The 24,255-nt window shown below is 36.1% G+C and overlaps 2 protein-coding genes across 8 annotated transcripts; both read right to left on the reverse strand.

Annotated features, from left to right (window-relative positions):
- Window positions 1-359: 359 nt before the first annotated feature.
- Window positions 360-5,568, reverse strand: LOC145081067 (nucleobase-ascorbate transporter 6-like). Of its 4 annotated transcripts, none has more exons than XM_079023217.1 (15): window positions 5,416-5,568; window positions 4,747-4,885; window positions 4,281-4,378; window positions 3,988-4,161; window positions 3,319-3,419; window positions 2,732-2,807; window positions 2,604-2,663; window positions 2,338-2,522; window positions 1,994-2,090; window positions 1,748-1,834; window positions 1,600-1,658; window positions 1,412-1,503; window positions 1,260-1,337; window positions 866-1,026; window positions 360-782 (listed from the first exon to the last, which is right to left on the reverse strand). In XM_079023217.1, exons 2-15 carry the CDS (start codon window positions 4,850-4,852, stop codon window positions 564-566), a joined length of 1,593 nt encoding a protein of 530 aa, XP_078879343.1. In that variant the 5' UTR covers window positions 4,853-4,885; window positions 5,416-5,568; the 3' UTR covers window positions 360-563. The 4 variants fall into 4 exon arrangements, with proteins under 4 accessions (XP_078879343.1, XP_078879344.1, XP_078879345.1 ...); XM_079023218.1 differs by having other exon boundaries at window positions 5,340-5,499; XM_079023219.1 differs by lacking the exon at window positions 5,416-5,568 and adding an exon at window positions 4,971-5,285.
- A 9,625-nt stretch (window positions 5,569-15,193) lies between these two features.
- On the reverse strand, window positions 15,194-21,592 carry LOC145081113 (DNA-dependent metalloprotease WSS1-like). 4 transcript variants are annotated; one of them, XM_079023222.1, is made up of 5 exons: window positions 19,670-21,592; window positions 16,605-19,583; window positions 16,277-16,472; window positions 15,633-16,196; window positions 15,194-15,543 (listed from the first exon to the last, which is right to left on the reverse strand). In XM_079023222.1, the coding sequence occupies exons 2-5, from the start codon at window positions 16,760-16,762 to the stop codon at window positions 15,352-15,354; spliced, it is 1,110 nt and encodes a 369-aa protein (XP_078879348.1). In that variant the 5' UTR covers window positions 16,763-19,583; window positions 19,670-21,592; the 3' UTR covers window positions 15,194-15,351. The 4 variants fall into 4 exon arrangements, with proteins under 4 accessions (XP_078879348.1, XP_078879346.1, XP_078879350.1 ...); XM_079023220.1 differs by having other exon boundaries at window positions 16,605-19,587; XM_079023224.1 differs by having other exon boundaries at window positions 16,277-16,491; window positions 16,605-19,587.
- Window positions 21,593-24,255: the final 2,663 nt, after the last annotated feature.

The following is a 24,255-nucleotide window of genomic DNA, read 5'->3' on the forward strand; positions in this document are numbered from 1 at the left end:
AAATAGCCCTAAAACTTAAAGACACTCATAATCAATGCCACTTCAAATAAAGAAAAACATAAATAATAAATAAGACCCACAAGACAAAGAAAGAAGGAAACACTGTAAACAAATTCTTTAACCACCCTTTTATTAATTCACAATTAAATATTAAAATTCCCAGCTCAAAATCCCATTTGGAGCTCCACTTTATCACCTTTCAGGGAGCTTTTGCCAACACTTTCTGCTGGATTTGATGCTTTTTGCCAACACTTTCTCCCTCAACTCTAACCAAAAAGTGCACTTTCTTCTAAAATTGTTCCACTAATTGACATAAAGTCAGCAAACAATATAATAAAGTGGATGTCAACAAACTATCATAGTCAAACCAATCCTTCCTCTTTAACATCCAAATTACCAGTCAAATTTACAATACCAAAAAAAAACAAAATCAATTAACGAATGTTCTAAGAATCATTCGCGGATTGGATCAAACTCATACTACTTTAGAATTAGTTCCATATTTAACTAAAATAACATCACCAAAATACCCTTTAGATTTCTCCTCCTACCTCTTTTAAAATTCACACAGATGGAAAGTATTTGTTAAGATTAAAAGGCAATGCATAAAACTCTTCACTTCTTGAATCCGTTTTGAAAGAATGAAACTTGTCCCACCAATGTTTCCCACGGTCTTTCCTTATGGAACCATCTTTTCTGTGAAGCGTGTTATCCAAAAAATACGCCAAAATACCCGCCACAAAGGCTTCAGATGAGAAAGGAACATTCACCATGTTGTTGAACTACAAATTTGAAAAAAGAAACGAATATTTAGTAGAGTAATATTTTAGAAAAATGGATTTTTTTTTAATTTTTTTTTGCGTACCCATCTTGCAGATGTGTGGACAGGGCCATAACCATTAATAGCTTCGTATTCATTGAAGTATTGGGGAATAGACAAGCCCAGAAAGAAGGAAAATCCAAGAATGAATTTTGTTCTGAAACTGTTGAGGTTGCAGAATTGAAGGTAACTCAGACCAGCAGAACCTACAAAAACATGACAACATAATAAAATCAAAAACAAAAAACAAACATAAATTTCTGCAAAAATATTATTCTTCCAAAACCCGTGAACACACTGGCACATCGCTCCATCATGTGAGATGAAATCAGACACAGAGTGGCCCACTAGGTGGCTGACATAAGAGCCCAATGCCCATGTGAAGCCCAATTCGTAATGGAATCGAAAAGAAAAAAAAATTGAAATTTGTTAAACTTACCCACGTAAGCAAAGAAAAGGCAATATAGAGCAGCAACGATGGGTGCTGGAATTGAGGCAAAAACAGCTCCAAATTTCCCTGAATTTTGACCGGTATGTTTCTTGAATTATCAACTGTTTTTTAGAAGTAAAAAGCGACAAAAAATCTTTTACCAAGAATCGAAAAGAAGATCATGAAGCCAGCTGAGATTTGCACCACTCTTCGACTACCCACACGTGTCAATGCCAAAAGGCCAGCATTCTCACTGAAAACCCATTATGAGAAAGTTTCATATCAAACAGTGCTTAAAACAATACAATTCGGAAGTAAAAAATGTTGTTAATGACTTATTGTGACTTACATAGATACTGAAGATCCGTTTACTGTTCCAAACACGCCAGACAACAAAATGCCAACTCCCTGTCAAAAAGGACAAGAAAAAAAAAATGTTGCAAACTTCATGATACAACCTAAACTGGAAATGTTGTAATTTTTGAATTTCAATTTACCTGCCAACCGACACCACGACTTAGAATAGATGGAGGCATGTGAGTTGCACTTGCATACCTTGATACAGCAATGAACCCACCAGTTGACTGATCATAGAGGTGAAACAATGTTAAAATATTTAATCGAATTCATAATGGAGAAAAGAAACAAAGGGATTTGATGGTATTACACCCTAAACCTCAAACCCTACACAGTTAACAAGCATAAAAGAAGAAACTTGTTAAATAGAAAGGAAAAAAACGGACCTCCACAAGAGTAACAAAAGCAGCCATCATCATAGCAAAGGCTTCACCAGCATCAAAAGAGGGTGCACCCCATTGAAAGGGATACGGAACTCTTATCCTGAAATTGAAAGAAAAGATCAACGGTTAAATTATGTCTTTTTTGTTTCTCTTGTTTTAGAGTGTAACAAGTATGAATCAAATCTTTGGAAAGTGTGGGTGGTAATTAAGCGGATTTGCTTGAGAGATTTGTCAATGTGATTGTAATAATTATGCCCGTGGCTTTTCTCTGGTTTTGGAGTTTTCCACGTATATTCTTTTTTATTTTTCATTGGCAGGTAAGAATGAAACAAGGAACATGGACTAACCAGGGAGCAGCATCGATGAGTCCAGAACGATCAGTCCGACAGTTTGATTGGGTCCTAGGAGCAGTATGGTTGTAGGCCCCACCAACCGTGAGTAGGTGAGCATAAATCCAAACAATTGCAACCGAAATCAGAACACCAAAGCGATCAAAGATGTTCTTTCCAGAATGTATCAGATGCGGTAAATACTGCATGTAAGTAACCAAACAAATTAAGCAATCAAAACGAATTTTTTAAAATCAATAATCGAAAAAAAAAATCAATATTACCTGAGAGACAATGATCAGAAATATGAGCTGAGGAAGCCCTATTTCAACGCATCTTGCAACCTGAAAAAGAAAAACAAGCACAATTAGATTCGTTTTATACAAGATTTTGTTCTAGAAATGTTTCTCACCCCAGGGAATCCAAATTCATACAGCCCAAAACCAGCAAGAGCAACCAATGGAACAACAGAAAGTGGACTCAAGAACCTACAACCACAATTGAGACAATAATATAACTTTTAGACACAAATTTTGATTACCAAATATGTGGAATGTAATTTATCTTATACATATAATAGCAACGTACTTATAACTGATGATGCCAATGAACTTAAATTTTTAGCCATAATAGCAACATACTTATATATTTTAAAAAATAATAGCAACATACTTACATTTTGCTATTGCTACCAATATAGATAATGTACTTGTTAACATATTGCTATTATTGGTAATAAATGTAAGTATACTGCTACTATTTTAGGAAACTATATGTATGTTGCCAATATGTGTAAAGATTTGTAAGTGTTGCTATTATGGGTAACAAAATGCAAGTGCAATGGCCATATATATAAAAAAGACAGATTATATTGCTATTTCCTGCAATTTGACTGTTATTTAAGAGACGATATTAAGGCCTTGAATAAGACAAATTTCAAGGGTCTTAAGAGCAAATGTTAGCAACTTTGAGAGGATTTTAAAGACATTTTAAACTGACCTACAAATATTTCGCCAAAGACCGCTGAAACCTAGCACGATTTGAAGTGTGGAAGCAATGATCATAGCACCCTGGATTGCACGCATTGTTTTCTTGAATCTCTGAAAAAAGAATACATGAAAATCGTAATTCATGAGAAATTTAGGTATTGTTTCTTTTTGACTTAGTAGAATTAACGAGTATAGTACATAATCTGACAAACTATATAAGGGTGTTTCTTTTTTATATAATCCAAAAATAATAACTTAGGTTATGTTTGGTGGAAAAGCTAGCTGCTAGCTGACAAAAATGACCTTTGGTAAAACTAGCTGATAAGCTAGTTGAAATATGTAAAACGACATAAAAGGGCATGTAGAAGATTGAGTTTTTTTTTCTTCTATAATTAATAAAAGGTTTTGGGAGAATTTTAAAAAAGCTCAATAAGCTCGTTGAAAAAAGTCTGAATAGTTTTTTAAAAAGCTAGCTTATAAGTTACTTTTTGGTTTGGCAAACATGACAAGCTAAAAAATCAAGAAAAAAATAAGCTAGTAGAGAAAGTTAGGAAAAACTCCAAACTTTTTACAAGTTTCCCATCATTTACTTTTTCATTCCACTTCCCCATGTGTCATCATTTTCTTAAATATTTTTCAAACATCATTTTCAAGATTCAAGGGAATTCAATTCACAAACCAGTTCAGGATCTTGATCGCTCCAACGACCCGATAATATTATGGAGATTGTGGGTGCAACAAAAGTATATGAACCCCCAATCACAGCAGGCAACCGGGTCCCAAAAAGACTTTGCAGCAACGTGTTCAACCCCGCTACAAAAAGCATAGTTTGGATGACTTTTGCTTTATCCTCCTAACAAAATCATACAATAAAAAAAAGAGTTCCATATTATTTAATTTACCATGGTAATTAACACATGAACATATTAACTAATACATATGACATATCAAAACTTCATTTGAATGTCTTACATCGCCACCTCCCATTTGAGGAACAAGAGCTGTGGGAATGATAACTGTTGTCCCGAGCATTACTAAATAATGCTGAAATCCAAGTAGTATGGCCTCAGCTGCAAACACAAAAATTGATTTGAACTAAATGAAATTTCAACACCCAAATTTGGTTACCATAATTAAGTAAATAAAGTATACTCTTAGAGAAAGTGTAATAGAAGATACCATAACGCAAGTTGTATATGAAAAGGAGTTGAAAAAGGTAATGTGAACCTTTTAAATTAAATAAGGAACTGAATAAAGATTGCACAAGAATCAGAAGGAATTGATACCAAGTAAACCTTAAATATTCACACAAACATGTTCCCTAAAGCATATAAAGAATCTTGAAACACCTTTTTTTTCACAACTATAAGAACCATGAATGAAATGATAATATACTAAAAACCATGAAAGAAAATAAAAGGGGAAACAAGAAGGTTACGCCATGGGGGTGGACTGGTAATGCAATAGGAAACATTTGGAAGCTGATCTTTCGGTGGGTGTGGCGCCGGTTCGTCGGCTTTTGCTCCGCCACCTCCTCCGGCCATCTTGTCCTAAGTTTTTCTGTATTACCCCTAAATCTGCAAAAGGAATCCCAAATGCTTTAGTATGTAACGAAATATCATATAAGAACAAAAGAAGACGTATGATATTGATAAACCCTACAATAGAAATGACAAAAATATCGACCAAACAGCCTACATTTAGTAGCAAGAAAGCACAAGCACCCACTAAATCTTGAAATAGGAAGACTGTAAATAATGCATCAGTTTGTGTAGTAAAGAGGGAAGCAAGAAGTGGGGGTAATAATAGACTCGAGACAATACTCTCTATCGAACGAAAATATAAAGAAAATGCGTTTATTTCTTCGAGACACAGCTATGATTGACCTGAACTCGGCCCAAAATCAAGAAAATCCAAAGACCCCACCAAGAAAAAAAGTTCATAAAAAGGGCTAAAGCTAGAAAATCAGAAAAAGATAATATAAACTTTTGAATAAGGGTTTTCTTTCTGCAAGTTCAGAGAGATCAGTACATGAAAGAAATGGCCAAGGGAAGACGATGAGATGTAAAAAGTCTCTTCTCTGTCTGAAAATTTCTTATCTTCTTACCTCTTTTGGTTTAAAGAACATGAAGAATCTTTGAACAGACTGAAATTTATTTTATTTTTTTGTGTTTCTTTGTTGTTTTTTTCTACAGGTGAGTTTAGTATGAATGAGAGAGACAAAGGGCACCGATCTTTCGAGTCTAGAAGAATTGGTACGACGTCGTTTTCTTGTGTTTAAGTGTCGTGGCATCTTTAGCAATAATAAACTTTTTTTTTTCATCCATTTGGATTACTTCATCTATTTAATCTTAAATATTTCAGTGTTTATGTCACTTAATTGATTGATTGGGGCTTGGCGACGTTTACTTTCTAAAATTACAAATCAAAAAATTGTTTGAGCTTATTAAAAACCCAAATCCTTATAAAATTTTGTTATATTCGTATTTTGATCGTTTAGAAAGTCGATCTATAGGATCTATAACTTTGGATTTGGTAGTGGATTTTCATGAGTTCGATATTTTAATCTCGATAAAATACACTTGTTTCATTTTTTTATTTGTTAGTTTGTACAGTAATTACAAGTTTAATGGTTAATCCATCTTACATGTCAAAAGTTATATATTAAATACAAATGTTTCATTTGATTGGTTTTGTTGGTTTAACCGTCCCACACACACCAGAGGTATTACAAAATAGATATTATTTACAGAGTAAAATAATTATTTTGCATTCATCTTCGTCTCATTCATAATATTCATCTTCTCCTATTCAAATTCTAAAAACTATTCTTCATCCCTTTAATGTAATCCCTTTGATCAACTAGTGTTATATCAGCTTATATATGATGTTCTAATTGTATTAAAATGTCAAATTAACGTATTTTCCTTTGTCTACTTTTTGTAACTTGATTCAAAAAAAATATAGGTTATGTTTTTTTTCAGCGCTAAATAACAACGTTTTTTTTTGTTGACATTATGCAAAAAGTGATGCTTGGTTTTTTATTGAAATATATGAATATGAATTATAAAACCTATTTCCGATGATATAAAATTGGGTTATTTTGGTTTTTCTTCCAAAAGAAAAAATAACAGTTTTTTGAACTATTTTAAATTTCGAACCACATTTCACATAACTTTAAGAAAAACACATATAATAACCCTTAAATTAAATTAAAGGTAAAGATAAATACAATTTTAAACGGACTCTCATCGACTATATGGAATTGCTCATAAAAAGGGGATTTTGCCACTAATTAACATTTTATTGGGGGGATTTCAAATTTTAGACACAAAAACATAATTTACAGATATAGTCATGCTTTCCGTGGAGATCCCTTCTACGGGCTCTGTGGACTCCAAGAGGCCTCCGCGGAATGGCAGTTTTGTAATTATAACCGAGATGGAAACGGCGAAATAGAGGTCCGCAGAGCTCCCTCCACGGAATGCTCTGCAGCATCTGCGAATTGGTAGTTGCGGGCGGTAAATAAGCATTAACTCATCCGCAAAGCGGTTGATTTGAGACCTCCGCGGAATACCCTTAATGCTTCATGGAATGGGTAGTTTTTTAAGGCCATTTCGAACGGTTTTCTAGTCATATAAAAACATTTCCTTATTTTTAAAAAAAAAAATCAGAAATCTCAGTTTTAGGGAGAAATTTTTGCTTAATTTTCAGTCAAAATATGAGTTTCGATATTTTATGTACCGAGGGTTTCGGCAACTAATTAATGGAATTAACACGTACGTTAGAACAAAGTTTAACAACTTATGTTTACTACTTCCGCCTAATTTTGACCGTCAAACATTGTTTTATTTGGTTAAAAACAATGCAAATATGTTTAATAGTAGTATATCATTGTTATCAACACCCAGAGCATGGGTATGTCATGAACATTATAGATGAAGCAGATGTTCTTCAACTTAGAAATGTAATGTCTCAAACGAAAGAAATACTTGTAACATCCCAAAATCTAGGTAAAATTTTCATTTTTCAAAATCAGCTAAAAACCATAAATGTTTACAAACATAGTTTCCAAGGTGTCAAAGTCACAAATCAGAGTATCCCAAAATCAAATCTCATACACTTGAAGGATGTGTACGATCAAACCTTGGTCTTGCTCCGATCATCTAAAGTACCTGAAACCATAAACATAAACTGTAAGCACAAAGCTTGGTGAGTTACCCCAAAGTATTGCACGCAACCAACAGACAACAATATGCATACATGAGCCTTCAACATAACTGGACCGCCCCGCTGGGCCTACAACCTATCTAGACCGCTCTCAGAGCCTTCAGCATTATTGGACCGCCTCGTCGGGCCTACAGCCTATCTAGACCGCTCTCAAAGCCTTCAACATGACTGGATCGCCTCGTCGGGCCTACATCCTATCTGGACCGCTCTCCGAGCCTTCGGCCTGACTAGACCGCCTCTCAGGGCCTACAACCTATACGAACTGCTCTCCTAGCCTTCGATCTGATTGGACCGCCTCACAGGGCCTTAAGTCTATCGGACCGCCTCAGGTATCTTGGTCTTCAACACAAAGTTGTACCACCTCAACCCAACAAACCATAACATGTCGACATATACAATAATAATCAATAACCAGAAAGTACAAGTAGTCATACAAATCGACAGATCACTACCGCATAGCACATCCTATATACCAGGATACAGATCTAACAAATCACTAAAGCATGGCAACATCCTATATACTAGGATACATATCTAACAAATCAATACAACATAGCATCATCCTGTAAACCAGCGTACAAATCTAAAAGATCACTACATCATAACAACATCCTATATACCAGGATGCATAACCTAATGGGTCGACATTGGTTCCTTTGACCCACAAATATAGTGAAAAAAACAACCCTCAGTATGTTGCTCCGAATACCATATCTATCGTTCACTTTTACAACAAACAGTAACTAAAACTCAGAATACAACTCAAAATACCCAAAATACCCCTAGGTTAAAGTCAAACTCCAATAGTCACCATGCAAACTATTTCCATGTCGTGGCCTTTTTTGGATATGTCGTGGCCATGCCGGGACAAACAGTCGAGGCTTCAAACTCCGCCACGTCGTGGTCACCTTTGCCACTTCGTGGGAACTAACTAAAGTGTCATTTTCTTCATTAAGCTGTAACATCCCAAAAATAACACCCAAAAATCTCATTTTTAAATTAATAAAACCATTATTCCAGAAACATCATCATAAAATCCAAATAAAACAAAAATATACCAATCATCACAAATGTGGAACAAGGTGGTGTGTGCTCTGCAATCATCCTGAGTCCTTCCATTTGGAACTGGAAGTACCTGAAACATAAATTGAAAACTGTAAGCACAAAGCTTAGTGAGTTCCCCAAAATACCACATATCATACATAATAACACATAATGGACCTCGCCCATCATCGGGACCCGCCCGACATCGAGCCCCACTGGGTATACAGATCTGTCAGTCATCAAGCCCCGCCCGACATACATATATAACATATAAACATATAAACACATAAAACATGCAATAATAACAAAGATACATAACATACAAAATGGTCATCGGGCCCCACCCTATAAGCATAAGAGTACATAACACATGCAAGAGTCACGCAGACATCTAGAATCCTAACATAAAAAAAATCATGGGCTGGAATTGGTGCCTTCGACCCGCTAAACACAATGAGGAAACTCACTTCGAACTAGTGAATCACACTGATAAATCTTTGACTGTTGGTCCAACAAATCCCTGAGCTATCAATACCAAATAACATCCAATTAATAAGTGGATTCCATTCTATAACCATCAATCCAAAAATTAGGGTAAAAAGACCATTTTACCCCTTACCTAGTTTGGTCCATGACTAAGGCCCAACCTTACAATCCAAAAGGCCCAATTACCAAAATAATCATCCAGGGCCCAATCATGGAAAATTGGGCTTAAATCCCTTTCATGTGCCTTTTCCAAGAGAACCCAAAACAGACATCAACCCAAAACTTGATGGCCCAACAAGGCCCTAAGAATCTAAGTCCAATATGGCCCAAACCGAAGCCCAAAATGTTTGAGTCCCAACTGACTGAGTACGCCCACGTACTCGGCACGTATGTGCAATGTACTCACTTTAGGACTTGTACGCTAAGCGTACCTACTTGTACGTCCAACGTACTTGCCCATATAGCCATTTGCCATTTTCCAGCTCTTAATCCATTAAAACTTTACTCCAAAACTTAGATCTGACTTCCATGAGATGGTTTACCACGTAAAGTTGCTAGCTTTCCGTGCATGCATGGCTTACCGAAGCTCTTAAAGCTCAAAAGGACTTAATAGATCTGACATTAATCTACCGTTCATGTCTCTTTTAAGATGCGGAAACCCCAATACCGGCAGGATTGCACTTGCTAAGAAAAATTGAAGCGTGTGACCAGATTAATGGATAGTATGTCACTCAATTTCCTTACAGGTGAGGTGAAATTCATTACAGTTTAATAGAACAGGTCTCCAATTACACATGATATTTAATTGTGCCCTACCCAGTTGATATTGAGTTTTGAAGTTAAGTTTCACAATGTATCCCAACTGCTTGATGACAAGAAAAACGAAAATTTTATTTTATTCTTCATATCCAGGATTACGTCCTGGATCATTGGATAGGAATCCAAAGATGAAGAGAGAAACAAAGAATATTAGTACTGTGTAAACGAAAAGTTTGAGAGTAAGCATTACACAACCTCCAAGATCATTTTTTGAAAAAGAAAAACGAGAAAAGATAATAGATCCTCCATTTTGATTGAACCAGATTGTCTTTACTATATTTTTTTTCCGTGCTTACTACATGTAAAGGATATAAATATTGTTTATGTTTGTCCAAATTGATATGCTTTTCATTGTAAATTGAAACTTCTTGTGATATTTTTGACAACTTGTTCAGGGGTTTGTGGAAGTTGATGATGACTACATTCAAGATGATTTCAACCTTTTTGGGTTAAGCATTCAAGTTCCTTATTTTGATTTTGCACTTGATCTGATCTTAGATGGAGAATATTATGATGGTATGTTGTTTTATTTTTTCTGAATCTTGGATAATTTTTTACACTAAAACTACTAATCTATTCAATCTTTTTATAGAAGCAATTGTAATTGATATCAACATCAAAATCTTATACATACCCAACACATTAAAAAAATATTCTGTTCTCTGAGCAAACTGCCCACTTAAATGACCATTGTGAGAAAAGACGTGCACATTAATAGTAGCACACTAGCACAATATGGTGATGAGAAATAAATAATTGTTAGCCATTTGTCTTTGGTTCCTAAAAAAATTGCATTATGGAACATACAAAACCAACTGATGGTTACAACTTCTTTTGCATTGTTATCAGGCTTCCTATTGGTCCTTTAACATTGATTTCTAAAAAGGAAGAGTTTGTCATCAACATATTTGAATTTGTACAGCGACTGAATGAGTTATGACCACTCAAATATGCCCCTCTATCATTTTTAGCTTTTGGTAAGAGCAAGTTTTACATCATAAAAGATTTATGGGCAAAATACAAAAAACACTTGTGCTTTCATCATTTTATGAATTTAGTCATTGAGCTATTATAAAAATAATCATAAGAGAAATAATAGTTCAACAGCTAAATCGGTAAGATGGTGAGACTTGAGAGTCTTGTGTATTTCAACTTTTCCAAAAACGGATAGCTGGGAATTTTATTTTTCTTAAATGGTCAAAAAAGTATAAAGCTTTAATCACTACAGTTGATATTTTGCAGAACTTGGTGTGGGGATGTATGTTAAGAACTATGAGCATATATTCTCGGGTTGCAAAAATGAAAGCAAGCACGATAATGAAAATACTCCTGAAACAGAGGCCAAACCTGGAGCAAATAGCATATACATCTCCTAAATACTTCTATTTTCTTAGGTGTAGAAGAACATCGAAACATTCAATCATCATTACAATTTAAATTGTTGTTTCTGGTTGGAAAAAAAAAACAAATGATACAAAAATGAAAGTTTCTTGCTATTAAGGGATGATTTTAAACTGCACATGCACATAATATTTGCTTTAAGGATGAAGTAATTGCTGGAAAAAACAAAATCTTTCCCAATCCATGCAAAGCATGGATACCTTTCCTAGTTAATATTAAATTTTTAAATAAATAGTTGTTTCCTAACCCCAAAAAAAATATGAATTTATTTATTTGTTAATTTATTAGAAAAATCTAACAAAATTTATAAACTCTTCCACCTATGTCTAATTTCTATAAATCTCATTTAACTACACCTAACTATATAAATAATTTTAAATCCATCACGTAAAGCACACTAACTTAATATGTTTCTCATCCTTTTTATTAAGTTTAAGAAAATATCATATAGTCGATCCAACGAGTTCGATATGTACTAGGATTGTGGTTATCTTTCCACATTCACCAATGTCTTATTGGTATATGCATGATGTCCATCTTGAAATTAATGATATAGTCAAATATATTTCATATTATACAAAAAATAAGGCTAACGTTTGCAAAACGAACATACATCATGCGGATAAGCTTAAGTATGTCCTCTTATTTCATCATTTTAATGGTGTCCACCCCCGCATCCTAGGTATCATACTTCAACCATATTTTTTTATGAATCTCTCTCGACAAAGAGGAAACATATCAAACATTCATACTTAACAATTTATTCATTCAAACTTTAAGTATATGTTATAAAATATACTAAAAAATAAAGCAATATAATTTTAAACATACACCGAAAGGAAGCAGACATGCAACACTCATTTCTTATAATGGTTTAACAAAAGACTTAACATGAAAAAAAAATTGGGAAAATCTTTATGCCACGACATGGCGCAAGGATGCCCACGACGTAGCATGGCTTCAATGATAGTCTCCTTCTGATGAGTCCCATGACGTGGCGAGAGAAGGGTCACGACGTGGTGACTGTTTTGGTCCAAGCTCATAACCTTAGGGTTTTCTCTGTATTTAAGCCTCTAACATCATATTTAGGGCATTATTTCCGGCCTCATCACCTCCAAGAACCTTAAATCAAACCCCTAAAATCCCTCCTCCATTTTGAGCTTACTTTTGGTGATTTGGTGCATTTTGAAGGAAGAAGAAGACCCTTGTGGTATAGAGAACCTTTTGGCAAGCTTAAAGATTTCATTTGAGCAACTTTTGGACCTGTGTGAGGTTCCTTTTTCTGATCTTGTTGGTTAGCCTCTTATAGATCTAGGTTTATATGCTTCTTCTTCATAGTTATGATGTTTTGAGTGGTTAGATTCAATAAAGTTGGCAACTTTATTGGTCATTGAGATCCCTAGATGGTTTGATGTTCTGGATCTGAAGAGTTGTGCAATCTTAGGTTCATGCATGGGGTTTTGACCCCATTTATACCATTTTTGACCTAGATGAGTGAGTGAGTGTGTGCGTGTGTGAGAGAGAGAGAGAGAGACATGCATTAGACATGTATGTCCATAAAGTTTAGATTTTATGAGCCTTTGGAGTCCCTAAAAGCTTTCTGGAAAGTTGGAGTTTAAGGCTTAATGGATTAAGGACTCAATCTATTAAGTTGATCTCAGCCAGTAGCCACGACGTGGCAATGAAGGAGTCATCGACTGTTTTGTCTGGAGTTAGCCACGATGTGGAGGCATGTGTTCAACGATGTGGGGATCGAATTATTCACGACTGAGTTGTTGGATCGGGAGTGAGTTTGTTAGCTACGACGTGGCCATGGACTAGCCACGACATGGAAGTTAGCTAATGATGATTTTGACTGTTGACTTTGTCTTTGACCATTGACTTTTGACTTGGTTGACTTTTGGTCGATTGGCTAGTTTTAGAATGTGAGCTAAGAGTTAAGAGTTAAGACATATCAATAGTAAGATAAGATGGTGTTGATATGGTCCCTTTCAACAATTCCATTAGGATCAAGATCTAAGATCTACATTCTTCCCGATACTTACTTACAGGTGGGTACTATACATGCATCTATGCCAATTAAGCGAGATTAATTCATTGATTGTTAATTTATGGATCTCTCAAGTGAATGTGATATGATGGAGATTCATGGTGTGGAGAAAAAGTGATTGTTCCACTTTCCAAGCCATATATCTCTTTGATCGGAGATGAAAAGAAGGCTTCAGAAATGATATTAAGTTGGAATGCAAAGCCTCTGGCAAATACAAAGTTGGGTTTAGGTTTGATTGATGCATGCATGAATGTAATCTGCATTCTGTTACCGATAAATATGGAGTCATTGCAACTCACCACAGGAACTCATAAGAAGAGGACACTGGATTTTCTTTTCTGAATTGTTCAATAACCGGAAACAGAGGGGGGGAAATTTACTTGGAGAGAGCCTGGGAAAATTATACAAGGGCAGTCTACTCCTACTGTGATATCGACAACATCATAGACCCTTCCGGCTAAAGCAACTGGAACCACCCATGGAGACAAAGGTATCCATCTATCCATCCATCCCTCCCACACTTTCATTATCATTGTTATATATACATAAAACAAAGTGATTTATTTGAATGTTGATGGATGTATTTGTGTTCCTATGACGGCTGTGTTTGGAGAATGAGTGTAAAGGAAAAGGTGCGGACAGAAAGAACCGGGTATCACAGTCCAAGTCATTGGCACATGTAGAAACAATGCCATTTCTTTATACAAACTTCATTTGTGGACATGAGTGGTTGAGACTCTAATCTATATATATATATATATACAAGTATAAGACTAGAAGAGAATCAGAGCTCAAGGAGAGGAGAGGCATATCTAATTCTCATGAATCATGAGATGAAGAACCAGGCAGGCATACATTACACCGAAGAATTAATGAATTAGAGTGTCTGTGACTGTGCCGTGATTTAGATTGGTGGATGACGAGAGACCCGAGCTTAAACATAAGAGAATACAACAGTCAACTGTCAACTAAGGGTGTTCACGGTTCGGTTTTTTCGGTTTTTAGCTCAAACCGAAGTCAAACCGTTAGTTACGGTTTTATCAAGCGAAAACAAAAGCCGAACCGTTTAAAAATTAAAACCGAACAAAACCAAACCGTTATTAACGGTTTGGTTCCGGTTTGGTTTCACGGTTTGGGCTTTTTAGGCCCATTTTAATCGAGTCCATTAAATTGTTGAAAAAAAAACTGCAATATTATTACAACAACACTGCAATATTAAAGTTGTCAAAATAGTATAAATTCTGTCAAATATTGTAACAAAAAGTTGAAATATTAAAGTTGTCAAAACCAAAACAGTAAATAAAAAACAATAAATGAAAACACTAAACATTGTTAGATCAAGCATTTGGATGTTAGTGACTTACTTGCCTAGATTGATTGGATACTTTTTTTTTTTTTTCAATTGGTGCTTCATCTACTAGTTAGAAATTAGGATCTGACTTACTATCCTAAATTGAATACTTTTTTTTCAATTGGGTTTTATGTATCAGAAATTAGGATTGGGTTGGACTCTAGAATAGTAAGATATTGTAGGTTTTAATTTTACTATGTAATATCTATAAATTAAAATTAGTATGTAATACAACAAAATACAATTATATATATATATATATATATATATATACACACACACACACACACTCTATGGTCCGGTCCGGTTTTTATACAATTTGAAATCTTAAAAACCGTAAGCCAAATCGTTCACTACGGTTTGAAAATTTCAAAACCGCAATCCAAACCGTACAAAAAAATATAAACCGTAAAACCAAACCAAACCGATGACCGGTTTGGCCGGTTTCACGGTTTCAAACCGAACAACGATCACCGCTACCGTCAACATCAACAACCCAAAAGATAAAATACGAAACATCAAAATGAAATTAACATCAAGAGATGGATGCTTGTTCTCTTTACATGTTCTGAACAAAACAAATTAAAACATCATATTCTTCAAGTCCATTGCTTGTCAAAACATTAGAAAAACAATTCTAAATTTGTGTACGTTTGTTTGTTTTAAGTACCCACATTTGGTGATGGGGTTGCTATGGGTTGGCCATAAGAATATCTCCACTGCCCACATGCCCCACATTTCTCTAGCTTCACATTGTTTTCCAGCGTACAAAATTTACATGACCATGTCTTATACTTGTCTTCAACAGATTTTGGTTTGTGGGTTCCACAGAGCTCACACACCGGAGCCAAAACCTGCCATAAATCATAATCAAACATGTCTTACAAATATAACAACAGATTAATGCAAAAACTGAACAAGAAGGATTTAAAACAGTTCTTACCGGATTCAACAATGTGCACATCATGCACTCCCACCCAGAGGATGACTCATGGATATCATTATCACATCCTCCTGTAGAGGCTGAGGCACTGCTTGTTAAATCAATACAAGTTCTCTCAAGATCATCAAACTCATGGCGACTTCGTTTATTACTTGTAGGTGATGATGTCAAATCAACAAAGCATGATTCTGAATGAGGACCTCTTTTCTGATTAGTCTTGTCACTAGAAGAAGAGGTTACATTCTGTGCATGTTGCACCTGTGCTCTACTTTCTTCCTCCTCAACTATTTCCTCTAGACCACACCATATATCATCTTGCAATCTCCTTTCTGCAGCCATTGCAGCAGCTTGTGTAGGTGTTAGGGCAGACATAATAGATTTATCACCACCAACACGTTTAGGACCTGATGGTCCCTGGCGTGCTCTGTTTTCTGCAGCAGCAAGTGCAGTCCGCCTGAGAGATGAGAGAGGAGGTTGATGAGAGAAGCCACCTAAGCGTCTACCTGGAAGATCAAACCCATCTCCAGAACCTGATATTCCCTTACTCATCAGCTCCTCACATTCCTACATATATGATATAACATCACCACATTTGAATTGATCACACAACAAATAACCATGTAAAATGATGGAGATGTAAATACCTTTCTAAGCTCATCCCAGAGTTTGTAGAACCCGGCATTATGAGGGCCAATGGCATTATGACACAGCTCATGTAGCATTGTATCAAGAACATGATCAAAAGGGTAAAAATCCCAATCCGTGTTTGGCTTTCGAAGTCTCAGCTTCACATGAAGGCCATGTCCCACGTTCAAACCCAGAAGTTGTGGGTTTTTTGGACTACAAAATAGATCACCAACTTATAATATATATATATATATATATATATATATATATATATATATATATATATATATATATACATACAAATTTAGGGATTTAAAATCCTAATGTAATGAAGGAAGAGGATACCACATCTCGGATAGAACCTTAACCCTCCATTTATGCTTGTGCATGATGGGTTGGACCTGTTTGGCGATTTTCTCAAGGAATCTCTTAGCCTCATCTCCGCCAACCTTCCTCTTCAACGTTCTGATTTCCCAAACCTTGTGAAGATCGTTAACATTCATCTTAAATCAAACACCAAATCCGAAATCTGAAAGTGTGCCTGATATTCAAATAATTTCGAATCCGATCGTGTAAAGAGAATTGATTCAAATAGGCTTCCAGAATGAGGAACCCAAAAGGTTCAAAATCAAAACACCCCCCCAGGCCCCGGTCCCTAGTCCCAAAACCCCTTTGACATTCCCTCCTAGGGGTGTGAACGGGACCAAACGGGAGCGGAAATGCCAAACATTCATATGATAAAGACAAAATGTAATCAAACCCAAACTCAGTGGAATCTAATCGACAAAGGCAAAATGTAGTCTCAGTTACTCAGTTGTACCAGAAATCGATAATCACTGAAATGGAAGAAAGATTGAGACGATTGAAACTTCAGAGAGGGGAAATGGGGTTTTAATTAACCGGGAAAACAGGTCGGCAGTCAGCACTCGGCAGACGGAGACGAGGAAGACGACCGGAGACGGTGATTCGGTGAAGACGGACAGGCAATCGAGTATCGACGGACGAAGAAGTCACGAAGCTTTTGTGAGAAGTCAATTCGAAAATAGAAACCCTAAAATTATCATCTATATATACTTTTCACCTTTACGTCGTGAATTGCTGGAATAGTGGAATTCCAATTTCCTCCCCAAACTTCCTCGTTAATATGGTGTCTTCATTCAAATCAAAGGTTGACACATAAGTATTTTTAAAAAAAGTATTGATCAAACTTATTTATTTTTAAGAGCGACCTGGTGGGAGAAGTGAACATTTGGTGGAAAATAAATTTTAGGAGCAAAGACATCCACACTAACAAGCATCTCTTGAACTTGAGCAAATGCTTCTAAAAAGTTACGTATTAGTTTACCCAACGTATTTTTGTTGCATGACAATTAACAAAAGTAACACCATCATTTCTTTCAACATATGATCTATTATCACTCAAATCACACGCCCTGTCAAAATTCTTAAAATGGTGCCTTCCTTGTGCATTATATTATTATCTTTAGTAGGTAATGTTTTCCATTCAGTTGGTATCTTAAATTCATCTTCCTTTACTTGGGGTGTAAGCTTGAGGAAATTCCATATTTACCCCTGAACATGTAATGCATTAGTACCCCTCCATCTTAGCAAGTAGCAAATAGCATAAATTCCCTAACCATTTTACGAATATGGCCATACCCCAAACGAATTAAGTTAAAATAAAAATAGTAAAGACTGCTCCAAATGTGTGGCAGTTAAGTACTAGTATTATTTTCGAGTCTCAAAGGGGATCTTTTAAAGTTCTAAAGGAGTGTCTTGATCGGCGTTTTCAAAGTGGTTACTACAATACAAGTTGAAGAATTAAAATCAAATAATCAATAGGTGCTTAAAGTCACATACAAGGTGTTTACTGATTATTTTTTCCTAAATAATCTCAAAATTGAAATCATGATCAATTTTTGTGAATTACCCTAAACTGTTTACTCTAAATTTGCAGTAATAAATCTAAATGAAAATCTGATAAGTGATAAGATTGTTTTGCTTTCAGGAAAAGTGCGAGAACAATAACACTTTTATTGTAGAGTCTAAAAAGATATGCCAAATATAGAATTTGAAAGGTACCAAAACTGATGTTAAAAAACGACACATATGTAAGGTGTTAGGAGCTTTAAACAGAACAAAAATGTATAAATTTGCTTATAAATAGGTACGAATAGTGCTCAAGATGAAGGGGTCATGCTCTCAAAGAGTAAGGCAGCAAGTTTATCAAGAAGTTAAGTCCCCATCGTGATTTCTTATACAACAACTATAGTAAACCGAACATATTCAAATTTATACAAAATGGAATTTCAGCCGTTCAAAAAAAAGGCAAAATGGAATTCAAGCAGAAGCTAAATTTATGTCAAAGATGCTTTCATCCAGTGGTTAATTGCTTTCAAACCATCATTAAATGAAAATGTCTGCATCCGATTTCCCAGGCATGAAACAGAAACAAATAGCAACACGATTCTTAATCAGTTAATCTATCATCTAGATATTGAATTCTAAATTTTCTAGAATGCAAAGAACGGAAAAAAAAAATTCTATCCACCGAGACGGACACACCCTTTAAGTTATCGATGATCTCTAATAAGGTAAAGAATGAACATCCGAAATAAGTGTACCAATGCCAAGTGAATATCCGAGTTCATCTTTTAGTCGTGACATGTGTCTATAAAGGCATGAATTGGCTACTTTACCCCAATAATGGGTTTTTCAGGCTCCAACCCCTTTTACAGAAAACCAAGGCACCACAATAAGAATCAAAGGCAATGAGGTTGACTTTTGTAAGTATAACAAATAGTGACCAACTCTTAATTAAGAGGAACTTCAGGAAACCCAAAGAAAAGGAAGGGAAGTATACATCCCATAACAGTTTTATTGACACATCTTTTGGTAAAAAACCATAAAATAGAAAGAAGCAAAGAGTCTCTCACTGGAAGTATACCGTTACCCATTTGACTTCTTTCTTTACCACTCGTTCATGATCAAGAACAAATTTTGTCACAAACAAACCGCGTAAGACAGATTACTGGAAAGAACAAATTTTAAGAAAAAACAGAGAAATAGTGTAAACTGAGAAGACTAATTACCAAGACTTGAGCTGCCAAAGTGCAATTCTATGTCAGGCTAACATCTGATGTGCATGCCAGTTGAAATGGAAAGAAAAAAGAAAATAAAATGTAATTATGAAAAGACGAAGAGAAGAGAGAAAGTTGGAAATTAATGTCCCGCCACACCATGGCTGAGAATCAAAATTCAACTATGTCGCTGCTTTTCCTTCTCCCAAAATTGCAAATGGCTGACTAATCAAACGTCCACGAACTTCCTGGCGTAGATGAAGACGGTGATTATCAAAGAAAACAAAATTTTCTAATGTCAATTGCATGAAAAACAGAGAGAGCGCAGACCTCAGATGAAATTTCAGACCCTTAACCTTTAAATTGATTTGTACCGATTGATCCATAGTTTCTTCGGTCTCCGTCAATTCCTAGGTTCACATAATCGGACGATGGTGGTGAAAGAAGCGTAGGTCGAGAGGGAAGATGCACCACTGACCACCGCTAACCACAATGTGGTGGGAATTTTTTTTGGGTTGCTTCATCTATTAGAGGTGGGGTAGGTTCACCACCACAGACCACAATATGGTAGATAACCATTGCCATCAGGTGAACCACTTCCATAGCACAAATCAATTTGGCCTTCAGGAAGATGAACGAGGGATAGCGGTATTATACTATGAAGTGTCGAATGTAAAACATAAGCCATCGATTGATCGATTAGAGAGGAACAGTGGTCGTATGGGCAATATTCTCTATTATCTTTCATTGCATATGTGTAAAGGGAAAAATAAGAAGAGGATATCGGTGATATCAAAAGTGGATTGAAAGCTGTATGTGTTGGGAAAACAAGTTCTAGGTGAAGAGATAAATTGGCGGTGAAAGTCACATCTCCGGTTTGACAGAAGTGGAGGTACAGATGTATAGCATTAGAAGAAACAAAGTAGTGACAAAGCTTTTGCTATGTCATGTTCAAGCACCAAGTGGAAGCTAATGCTTGTTCACAACCGGTGACATTTTCCCTTGGACATGTCACGACACCCCTTTGCATTTTCCACTACCAGTGACATTTTCACCCGTGCCCAGTGGCACTCTAAACCCAACGGTGGGTGAAATTAGAGTAGAGAGGGATAAGAAGTTGTGGGTGGCGCCTGGGTCAATGAGTACCATTACTTCAGCTCCTGCCATTTCCCCTTTCAGTTTGAGAGTTTTTGGGTTGGTTGTCCCATTTACCGAATTCAAACAGATCCCTAAAAGGATAGTGTTTTCTGGAGTCTCTAACTTCGGTTCATTTTCCAGGCTGGGATTCGACTTCTTGAGTCTCATCTTCATGGATTATCAACACACTCAATTCCTTCTTCTTGTAGCGGTGACCAGGGTTCTATTTGTCATCACAACGATAACAAATTCTCTTTTCCCTCGTGTTTTGAAGCTCCTGATTTGTGAGTCTTCGAATTTCAGTGGGTCGGTTCTAGGATGGACTACTAAGGCCTTTTGATGAGTAGAAGGTGGTTTTGATGGGTGTGATGAGGGGCGTCGTTTTCTGGCCAGAAACAGGGGGAGATTTGGTTTCCGATGGGCCTGAGGACGATAACAAATTCTCTTTTCGCTCGTTTTTTGAAGTTTCTGATCCGTGAGTCTTCGAATTTCAGTGGATCGGTTCTGGGATGGACTGCTAAGGCCTTTTGATGAGTAGAATGTGGTTTTGATGGGTGTGATGAGGGGCGTCGTTTTCTGGGCAGAAGCAGGGGGAAGATTTGGTTTCCGATGGGTGCGAGGACAAAGTTTTCCTTCGACCTTGATGGCTATTGACATCGCATGATCAATGGATCGGGGCTCAAACAACTGGACCTCCGACCTAATATCTTCCTTGAGTCCATTAACAAATTGGCCTATTATCACGTCATCCGGAATGTTTCTAAGCAGGTAAAGTAGTTCGATAAACGAATGCTAGTATTCATGGATCGAACCGGTTTGACTTAGGGCTAACTATTGTTGGTAGAGCGTACCTGCTGAATCGGTCGAAACTGTCGAAGGAGGAGCGAACTCAATTGGTTCCATCGCGTGACTGGTCTTCTACCTTGCTCTCATTGAAACCATAAGAGGGCGTCGCCTTCAAGAGCCACCACTTTCGCCTCCATCTTGTCACTCTCTGATAGTTTATAGAAGGTAAAGTATTCGTTCTCAAGATCCACCCATCAAGGTTTTCTCCATCAAACATAGGCATATCCAACTTCCGATACCTCCAGTTGGTTCCACCGTTATGGCTTTCACCCCCCCCCCCCCCCCCCCCCCCCCCCATTTCCATTTCTTGTTCCTCCTCTATATACCTTTGGAGTTTCCTCAATGGATAGAATCGGGATGCAATAACAAGATTTCCTCCAATTTTTGGTCCATCTTCAACTGTATAGAAGCTATGGAGTCATCTTGGTGTTGAATCTGATTACATTGGTTCTCCAGTCGATCATACAAGGTCCCTAGTTCCAACTCCAGCGATTCAACCCTCTAAAGTTAAGCTCCTCTAGTCTCTTTTCCTCCTCCTTTCTCTCTATCCATACTCCCAGGTGAGTGCTCTAATACCAATTTTTTATAGACTAATGCAATAACAAGAATAACAAGAGCCAATATAATTTGTATTACTCTTTCTTGAAATGGAACATACATGACAAGGAAATAAATGATAGAAAAAGATAGTGGTAGCTATCCAAGATGCTACAATCTCCTAGGGTGTAGAAATTTCTATGAATGATGATGTGATCATGAGCTAAGGTTATTCCCCATTAATAAGGCACGAATGACACCTGGGACTCCTTATTCCTATTTTGCCCCTCCTTCGTACTTCTGCAAACATATTGGATTGGCTGGTGGTCCCCCATCTCTGGAAATGCTTTTATGTTTTTTTTTCCTTTGGTATGTGAATTTGAGTGGTGGGTGCACAACATACTGACATATCTCAAACTTCTAGACATAGAGTAAGTTGACATTGGTATTGTTTTGGATCATCATGTCCATTTTCCAAATCTTCTAATCCTCCAAACCATTTCCCTTTGGTCAAGTCTAACTCACCTCACAAGCTGTAACCATTCATAATGAGGAATCCAAGATTTTGAACTCTTCTCATTACATGAAAGGCATGGCTGAAAGATTGGCAATAGGTTTAATGCTCACATGAGCAAAAAAGCTTCATTTAGATATTATCGATTTGTTAAGGTTTGATCTAGGGTTACCTCATGATTTTATCCTAACTTTACTTCCTGAGTTCCCTGAATATTTTCAGATTTGTAATATGGGTAGTAAAGGGTTGTGAAGTGTTTGGTGTAGGATTGGTTTCTTGTAATGTCAGTGTTGGAGAAGAAAGCAATGGAGGAAATTAGATCGGTGCTCCGCAAATCCTGAAATCTTGTCCACATCTTTTATTCACCTCCTCAAGTGAGATCTCACCTCCAAAAGTCCCTGAAATATCACAAAAGTGTACGAGTGAAATAGTATCAGGGAAAATCCCGAAAAAATGTAAAATGCATGAGTTTAAGCCTAGATGCAATGCATTTTTATGAAATAAAGCTACAAAATGGGTGCATGAAATGCACATAACAAATCTCCCCAAGCTTGAACATTTCTTGTCCCCAAGAAAGAACAAGAAGAATTTAGGCCGAAAAGAACAAAAAAATTCAAAACCCAAACTTTTGAAACTTAATGCAATAACCAAAACAAACATGAAAGAGATCCAACCCAATTAACCTCATTTTTGTAGCATAGTTGAGAATGTACCTATCGTGCCTTGAGTCAACTTGGCATTAGTCCCACAATATTATATATAACAGTAAAAAGAAGACTTTTGGCCACTCCCTAATGCAACTCAACATAATCAAAAGTCACAACATTTGTTCACTCTTACAAGTATTGAATCAACACATGGAGCAAATTATGGTCTTACTCTCTTGAAAACACATGTGATGAAAAATATGCTCAACCATATTTATTTTACAAAATATGACAATGACCGATTTCAGCTATTTGTTGGTTAACAACAATCTTTTTCTAAAAAATCTTTTCTAAAAATTCCCTAAAATTTACCCAGATTGGTTACATATTTCAAACCACTTACACCAGTCAAAGTAGCTAACAGTTAATCCCAAATGTCATAAGTTCAAGTCCAAGTCCAAGGGAATCTTTTTGGCAACCAAGCATTTTTCCTAACGCGAGGGTATATAATGATGCATATTATTCAATTAAACTATAACTAATATAAATTAATTATATATACATAACATCTAGTTATATTTTTCCTACAAATAAAGCACATGGCTTTCTTCGAAATCCACGTAATGGACTTCCAATCAACACATCCAGACCAGATGACCTTAGTGTGCTAGATTAAAAGAGATCCCTCGGGTTTACTTGCCCGAACATCAAAGGCCACAGAGTAGCTTTATTTGAATACCTATACATATCTATGTATTTTTTTTTTGTTATTATTAAGTTCATGACTTTCTATGGAACCCGTATAGCGAACTTTCAACCCAATCAGTCCCAAACAATTCAATTTTAGGCAATTAGATGTAGAAAACCCCTCAGAGTTTACTCATTCGAGTCCCAGAGGTCACAAATTAACTTGATAATATTTATATATATATATATATATATATATATATATATATATATATATATATATATATATATATATATATATATAACAAAAGCTAAGGAAACACATAATACTCTTTTTAATTTATTCGCTAGACTTATTTCTTTATATTTTCTTCCTTGACTTTTCTATTATGGGGACATCTCACGGTCTATTACCGTGAGGGGCTTCAAAGATTTTTTTTTTCGAGGGATTGATGTCAATACGCAAAGGCCCGTAAGTATAGTTGGAAACTATGTCCCCAAGTAAGGTATTTAAAAGGGAATAGGTAGAAAGGACTTTTTAGAGTGAT

The sequence above is a fragment of the Lactuca serriola genome, chromosome 1 (genome assembly GCF_051521515.1).
Source record: "Lactuca serriola cultivar US96UC23 chromosome 1, Lser_US96UC23_V15, whole genome shotgun sequence".
Lineage (NCBI taxonomy): Eukaryota > Viridiplantae > Streptophyta > Magnoliopsida > Asterales > Asteraceae > Lactuca > Lactuca serriola.

Bases quoted from the DNA above. Each gene is read 5' to 3' on its own strand.
- LOC145081113 (XM_079023222.1), bottom strand. From the start codon at position 16,762: ATGAATGTTAACGATCTTCACAAGGTTTGGGAAATCAGAACGTTGAAG. The intron at 16,473-16,604 runs GTATCCTCTTCC...TCTATTTTGTAG, and splicing joins AAGGTTCTATCCGAGATGTG to TCCAAAAAACCCACAACTTC. The intron at 16,197-16,276 runs GTATTTACATCT...TCATATATGTAG, and splicing joins TCTGGGATGAGCTTAGAAAG to GAATGTGAGGAGCTGATGAG.
- LOC145081067 (XM_079023217.1), bottom strand. From the start codon at position 4,852: ATGGCCGGAGGAGGTGGCGGAGCAAAAGCCGACGAACCGGCGCCACAC. The intron at 2,808-3,318 runs GTCAGTTTAAAA...TTGTGGTTGTAG, and splicing joins CTTTGGCGAAATATTTGTAG to GTTCTTGAGTCCACTTTCTG. The intron at 2,523-2,603 runs GTAATATTGATT...ACTTACATGCAG, and splicing joins TTCTGATCATTGTCTCTCAG to TATTTACCGCATCTGATACA.